Source organism: Penaeus monodon, chromosome 12 (genome assembly GCF_015228065.2).
Source record: "Penaeus monodon isolate SGIC_2016 chromosome 12, NSTDA_Pmon_1, whole genome shotgun sequence".
NCBI classification, from domain to species: Eukaryota; Metazoa; Arthropoda; class Malacostraca; order Decapoda; family Penaeidae; genus Penaeus; species Penaeus monodon.
In genome coordinates this window covers 41,342,774-41,350,563 of record NC_051397.1, presented here as the reverse complement: position 1 = coordinate 41,350,563, position 7,790 = coordinate 41,342,774, and the positions used below count along the sequence as shown (strand labels likewise).

The window sequence follows — 7,790 nt, the reverse complement described above, 5'->3', positions numbered from 1 at the left end:
TAATGGGTTCAATATCTTCTGAATCTATCCGATAATACATGCACAACACCTGATAAATAGACCAAAGGAAATTTCACATTACCTCTTAGAAAAAACAAATTATGACAGTAAATATTATCAATCAAAATTATGACAGTAAATATTATCAATCAAACTGTAATATATCAAAATAAATAATAACTTTCTGTATACATACCCTAAATGGTTGGTAAAGATGTTTTGCTGCAAAATGAGCATCGAAGCTGGCTCGTACTGATGACCTGACATTGCAGTAGCCACATTTATACTGACTTTTGATAGCATGCTTAAGGCTTGTGTGGTTTACCATCTCCTGCTGTGTAACTGAACAGAACTTGCACAATCCACATTGCCACTGTGGGTCTTGAGGAACTTGAGGAACAGCTGGTGCTGCAGGTTCCTAATTGGATAAAAGCAAGAAAAATGCAACTGGTCCTTCCTCAGAAAAAGGAAAGAAAAAATAAAATAAAGGCATAACAAATTACTGGTACATGTTATTCTAGCATATATTTTTGAATGACATTATGAAATGATAAACTACAAGAAATATCTGTATACCTCATTTTCAAATGTACTCATAAAATATACCTCTGATATTTTTTCCTCTTGTTTCTTTTGACCATCTGCTTCGTCTGGCTCTCGGATAACAAAATCAAAGGCCTTCTTAGTCGGATGTTTTTCTTTCATGTGGCGTTCGACAACATTTCTTCGGTAGGATATATACGTGCACCATCCACACCTAAAAGTTTTTTGGTACATTTGTAAATGTGACATACTTGTTTACTAAACTGAATTTCTAATTAATGTTGACCACATCTGGTATCAATTATTACACGTTATAAATTTTATAATCAAACAAACATGCAAACATGTGCAAATAAAAAAAGTGAATTTATTTTAAAAATACCTGTAAAGCCTGTCTCCATGCAGCTTGAAGTGGGAGCTTATTTTTTCAACTGTTATTGTTATATCAGTACAGTGTGGACAAGGGAACGATGTAATATCAGCATGCAGAGTGCGAATGTGATACTTCAACATCATGTCATCACAAGACAAGTAGTTGCATCCATCAATACCACACGAATGCAACCTTTCATCAGGGACATACTTGGGCAACTTTTCATACTCCTCTGTTGGAATGGGATTCTTAGTTCTCATATCTATATCCTCTTTCTTCTTCTTAGCTTCAAAGCTGCTACCTGCCAGGTTCATCATCTTATCGAACATGAGTTCCTTCCGTTCCAAGCACGGCACTGGGTTGATGGGTTGTTTTGTTGGGATTGGACTTGTTTCACCTTCACCTATGACTAACCTCTTGGGGATACCTTCTGGGTATTTTTCATGTAATTTAATATGCTTTATTAAATTTAACCTCACTTTAGAAACAAAATGACAATAGTAGCATTTCAGATCTTGATATGAGACATGTGCCTTGGGAATTCGGCCAATATCTTCAATGGCATATTCATTCTTTCGTTTCCTGTGGAATTCCTTAGTAGGTGGTACTGCATCTTTAGGATACACAATGTACTCCTGTGTTTCTGGATCTTTAATCTTTGGGTCCTTCAAGACCTGCTTAAAACCTGAACATTTATGGATCTGTTTCATGTGATTTTTGAAGTAATGGACCATGGTTGCTTTATAATCACAACCTGCCACTCCACAGCGATACCTCTTTGGCCCATGGACCCGAAGATGCTCAAAAAGAGTACTTAAGTGTCGGCACTGTTTCCCACAATGATGACACTTTAGTACGGTCGAGTCTAGGGCAAAGTTGCACACTTGGAGATGCTCCCGTAAATGAACCTGAGTTGCACTGGAGTACTCGCAACCTTCATTACCGCAACGGTAGAGAGCATGACTGCTTAATCCTGTTTTCTCAGTGCTTGGAGATGTAAGGCCTTCCTCACTGTTGCTGCCTGAACTCCTATTTAAAGCATCTCCTTCACCTGATAACAGAGATGAAAATTAGTGTGCAACTGAGAGAGATGAAGAGGATGAGAGGGAGGGAGGGATGGAAGGGGAGGGAGAGAGAGAGAGAGACAGAGAAAGACAGAGAGGCAGAGAGAGGAGAGAGAGGAGAGAGGAGAGAAGGAGAGAGAGAGAGGAAAGGGAAGAGAGAAGAGAGAGAGGGAAGAGGAAGGGAGAGGGAGAGAGAGGAGAGAGGGACAGGAGAGAAGAGAGAGAAAAGAGAGACAGAGAGAAAGGCAGAGGAGAAGGAGAAAGAGAGAAGGGAGAGAAGAGTAGAGGACAGAGGAGAGAGAGAGAGAGACGAATGTAGAGACATGAACTGAAGAGAGAGAGAGGAAGAGAGAGAGAGAGAGGAAGGGGGAAGGATGTTTTACAAGTATGAGCATTCAAGATACTTTATCATGCTTACCTTGTTTAGCAGCATTTTCTACTTTGCTATCCAATTCCCGAGATAAGCTTCTTGACATTCTCCTTCCTTCAACATTCCATGGACTCTGTTTATAAAATAAATCAGGTCATGATAAAATTTTTGGTCAATACCTGAGCATCCATCAGCTACTCTTTTAAATTTAACTGGAAATATGTAATTGCAATCAAACTAACAAATCAGCAAAGTCACTACAAATCTACCTGCGGTCTTTCCTTCATGGCTCCCGGTGTTGGTGATGCATTTCCAGCACCATCTGGATTGCTCTCTGAAGGCTTCCCATCTGGCTTCGTATTATGCTTCTTGTCACCTTTGTTGCTTGGATCTTGAGGAAGAGACGATGATGGAGGTGGTGGACCACTGATATCCGTTATGTTTACATTTGGACCACCTGCACTAGAGGTGGTTATCTGTTTACGGAGAAGTACCTTCCCTGGACGTCCAGGATGACAGTTGAGAAGGTGATTGAGTAGGCGCTCCTTTTCGGCATCTCCATGTAGGCAGTATGGGCACTGGTACTCGTTCATTTGGTGTTCTCGCATATGCTAAAAAGATTTAATAATTTTAGTTTTCATTTACCATATCTTTATCATTTATCACTCAATGATAAATGAGGAACGTCTTACTGTAAAAACTGGGAACTCAATAATATTTACATCAGATCTTAATCCTAAATAACTGGTGAGGAACTTTATATAACTAAAATCATTGGAATATTCATGGCAGCTCTAAAGGATAAAATCAAAATGCAATATACAGATCCATAAAGCTAACAAGAATAATACTTACATATATCAAAGGTTGAACATGAAGATGTTTGTGGCAGAAATCACAGCTAAGCACAGCAAACTGACCATGGTTGCCAACAACATGGGTTCTGAATGCTTCTGCATCAACTGTGCGATACTGACAATCTTCTGTATAAAGGAAAAATATATTAATATCTTTGAAAATTCTAAATATGATAAAAAGAGATCATTAAAGTTCACCATACAATGGAAAGAGTTCATATCAATCATATGTTCATGTGTCACACCTAAAAGTAATAATATAGATATATAGTATATAATATGAATATATAATATAATATATAAATAGATAATATAGATAGATAGAAGATAGATAGATAGAAGAGAGAGAGAGAGAGAGAGAGAGAGAGAGAGAGGAGAGAGAGAGAGAGAGAGGAGAGAGAGAGAGAGAGAGAGAGAGAGAGAGAAGAGAGATAGATGATAGAGTAGAGGGGGATGTGAGAGATTAGTGTAGATGTAGATGAGATTAGATGTAGATGTAGATGTAGATGTAGATGTAGATGTAGATGTAGATGTAGATGTAGATGTAGATGTAGATGTAGATATATAGATGTAGATATATAGATGTAGATATATAGATATACAGATATACAAGATATACAGATATACATAGATATATAGATATACAGTTACATATAGATATAGATATAGATATAGATATATACATAAATGTATATAACAACTACAAATCATAAAAAGATCATCAATCTAGGAAAATTAACTGAAAACTTACTGTAGCTACACTTGTATGGCCGAACAAACTGGTCAATTGGAGGATTTGGTGGATGCTGGGACTGAATTGTACCTACTTTGATGTACCGTGGCTCGACATCGGGATGGAAATTTTTCTGTAAAGATTATATAGTTAGATTTACAATATGAATTTATGAAATAATAAAAAAAAAAAAAAAAAAAAAAAAAAAAAAAAAAAAAATATATATATATATATATATATATATATATATATATATATATATATATATATATATATATATATATATATATATATATATATATATATATATATATATATATAAAATTTTCCTTTAAGGTACAAAAAGGTAGGAGAATGAAAAGGATTTAGATGTAACTGATGCATTTCAGCTGAATTATATTATTCTGATCAAGATTTGATTTGATTTGTTAATTACATCTCTTGCATATTGAAATTAATTATTCTCATTGATACTTATTTCTATATTCCTCATTCTCAATCTTTTCACCCTCTCTATGTGCACTCCCATTTCCCAAACTCTTATGACAAAAGCTTTAGAACCATTCACATGCCTTACCAGGTGAACACCCATGTAGATTTTAGTGAATGCCCGATACAGGCAATATTTGCACTGAAACTGGCAATGACTGTGTTCCGTTATAACGTGCTGTACCAGCTTTTTCGAAGTGTCCATTACTATCAGACAATAACAACATCTGAAAATACCAATACTTGCCATTATTTTCATTAATAAAAGTATGCCTTAGATATAGGCTTTTTTTTTTTAGTGTTAACATATTAAGGAAAAAATCTAAACATTAGTTCCCTATGAGGCTCCAAATATCAGCAACTATAAAGACAGTGACATGTCATTTTTTAGCATGTAAAAAACTCTATGTGAAGAAAATTCTTTTCATATAAGAGAAAAATACTGAACTAGTTTATTCCAATTTCCCCTTTTGGACTTTAGCCCTGAGAATAATCAGTCAACTAATCAATATAAAATTTTTTCTTTACCTGAAATTTTCACCATGTAATTCAATGTGCTCTTGGAAAGCCTCAGGGTCATCATCTACAAAGACACATCCAGGATGCATGCACTTGAAAACTTCTGGCGCAAGTTTGGTTATCAGGATCCGGAAAATATTCATTGGTTGATATCTGTGGGGAAGAAATCAAAATTAATGTGTAAACAAAAAATATTTTAATCTTAATCAGATCCAAATACTAGAATCAAAATGAATCATTTCTAAAATAAAAAAAGTGTAAATAAATTGATAATACTGCTACTTATAGAATATGAGGTAAAAGAAAGAGAAAGTAGAAGAAAAGAGCCTAAATTCCTCAAATAAATCCATATCATATATGAAAGTTAGCAAGACTTGAGAACACTCACGCTTCAAAAACACTTGGCACAGGCACTGTTGGAGGAAACTTAGGTAGAGTAGCCAATCCAGGTGGGGGCTTCTGTGGCCTCCCATTCCAACAAACCTCTGAGCCTTCTTCCTCATCTTCATCCAGTGTCACAACAGATGGCTTTCCAACAAGTTTCGTCTGCTTCAAGGCAATCTCTGATGGCAATTGTGGCTCATCTGAGCCAGAAACACTTTGCCTCATCCCAGAAGTGGAGGACTCTACCTTGGGTACATCAAGCCCGAGGCCTGAGGTGGAAGAAGGGTCTACTTTGAGCAGGTCATTGTTATCAGTGCCCTGAGTAGTTGGGGGGACTTTATCAGAAACTGGAGAATGGGGACTGTCCACTGAGCTAGATGCAAGTCCAGGTAATGGCTTTCCTTCTTTTCCCATTGGGCTGGCAAAATTCAAAGGGAGACCAAGGGCTGCTGCTTCTGGAGGTACTTTATAATCTGAGGGGCAGAAAAAGAAGAAGAAAAAAGTTTCAGGCAAACACAACAGAGAGTACTGTCCTTTATTATTTTTGCAATTGTACCTCTTGCTTTTTTTCCTTCCCTCCTTTGTCTTTTTCTTCTCCTCTTCCCCTTTCTAACTATTAATCAAAAGATAATAAAAGTATACTAACCATCACCAAACATCTGAGAAGCTGCTGTGGGATCTAAGGTGGCCACACTTTCAATGCGTAAAAATCCTGGGTCATCTGAATCTACAAAGGAAGAGATTAGAAAGTAGTAGTCTTTTGATATTTCCATACCAAAGTTATATAATCAAGTATTCACGAAACAAAAACACAACCTTGCAGGTAAATAAAAATTCATTCTTGAGCTTTGGATGTCTTAGAAAAATAAATCCATACAAAGCATCTTGGACTTCAATTTAAAGCAACTTATGGAAGCTGTACTGCCAATAACAGGTGAAATCAAAATAACTTCTTTAACCATTTTCTTCTGAGGAAATTCAAAATTAAAGGCATTAACTGTATTCTAATGGGGCTTTTTATACTTTTCATATGTGCAAATCTACCTATTCCTCTGTTTATTGTTCTTCAGCATAAGTGTTTCACTTCTAGATTCCATTTTCAAGGTCAGTGAATGTCAAAAAAAAAAAAAATCAGAAATTAATTATCAGCCCACACACATACAGAACGTACATAAGAGTGTGCATCCCAAATCAGTTGGTAGGGAATTGAGCATACTTTCACATGATGATAACAAAATCTGAATAAAATGTGCAGTTGCTTCTATTGCGGTTTTAAATTGAGAATTAATTTTTGTATAGATATAACTAATGCAAAAAGTTTTAACCTGAGCACAGCTTTGCTTTTTGGTTCTTGAAGATAATCACTTCAGAAAAAAATTACAGAAATTTAGAGGTATATTATTTTACTTGTAATGCACACATTATAAGGGGGAAAAGTGCTAGAGTATGAATATTTCTTGTCTAATCATTAATCATAAATCCCAAAGTGAGGATATCATTACAGAGTTCTCCAGTAATATTAATCCACCTTCAAATCTTCTAAACAAAAGATACAAGATACTAAATAAACCAAAGTACCACAAAGAGTATAAGATTGTATAAGAAATGGAAAGGTTATTGAAATAATCACAGTTTTTAGAAGTGTAACATTAAATCAAAGTTAATGAAATAATCAGTTTTTAAAAATCTAACATTAAACCTGATATAAACAAGAAAAGTGTAACAGTATGTAAGAAGATAAATGAACTTGACAAACTGGTGAAGAAATTCTGCAAAAATTTTCATTTGCAATGTCCTATCACTTCCTAAGACATAAAAGCTCCATATGTGTGTGGAGGATTAGGTTTTGATTTGTAAACAGTTCTTTTGGCTATGTCAATGAAACAAACATGTTCGTGGATGTGTATAAAAGGCATTTGCCCTTAAAAGCATTTAATTTAAAATAATTAAAATTCTTTTCCCTATGGTCACTGAATATTTGTGGATAGTCATCACAAACTATGTAAATGGATAATTAAAGACATTACCCTGACAACAATTTCTGATTTTTTAAAAATCTGTACTTTTGGATTTGCATTAATTTTTCTTCTTCCTCCTCTTTCTCTTCTATTCTTTCCTGTTTTAACCCTAAAGCCCAAGCAGGCAAAATAATGGCTTTTAACAAAAAAACTACGGATTGGAGTGGCCATAATACAGAAGAACTTCTCAAAAACCAGTGGGTGCTTTTTACCACATTTTTTCAGACTGTGGAAGTTAAATCTCTCCTAATACTCTCCCTATTCTCTCTCTCTCTCCTCACTCTCTCACTCTTTTTCTCTCCTTCCCTCTCTTCCTGTCACACTCCCGTCCTCTCTTCCTTTCTCTTTCTCTCCCTCTTTATGTCTATCTCCTCCTCTCTCTCTTAATCACACTCTCTTTTTCCCTTTCTCTCTCTCCTTCTTGTTCTCTTCTGTAATAT

The 7,790-nt window shown here is 35.4% G+C and overlaps 1 protein-coding gene across 1 annotated transcript in view; it reads right to left on the bottom strand.

Moving 5' to 3' along the window:
* The window catches only part of LOC119579709, a 36,029-nt gene that overhangs the window by 11,479 nt on the left and 16,760 nt on the right, over window positions 1-7,790 (bottom strand). Inside the window, exons 7-18 of the mRNA XM_037927614.1 lie at window positions 5,979-6,059; window positions 5,337-5,805; window positions 4,958-5,101; window positions 4,518-4,656; window positions 3,959-4,073; window positions 3,206-3,333; window positions 2,620-2,961; window positions 2,399-2,483; window positions 926-1,967; window positions 607-757; window positions 197-418; window positions 1-49 (exon numbers count right to left, since the gene is read on the bottom strand). The exon at window positions 1-49 is cut by the window's left edge and continues 110 nt beyond it. Coding sequence (XP_037783542.1) covers window positions 1-49; window positions 197-418; window positions 607-757; window positions 926-1,967; window positions 2,399-2,483; window positions 2,620-2,961; window positions 3,206-3,333; window positions 3,959-4,073; window positions 4,518-4,656; window positions 4,958-5,101; window positions 5,337-5,805; window positions 5,979-6,059 — 2,967 coding nt within the window. The remainder of the gene's footprint in view (window positions 50-196; window positions 419-606; window positions 758-925; window positions 1,968-2,398; window positions 2,484-2,619; window positions 2,962-3,205; window positions 3,334-3,958; window positions 4,074-4,517; window positions 4,657-4,957; window positions 5,102-5,336; window positions 5,806-5,978; window positions 6,060-7,790) is intronic.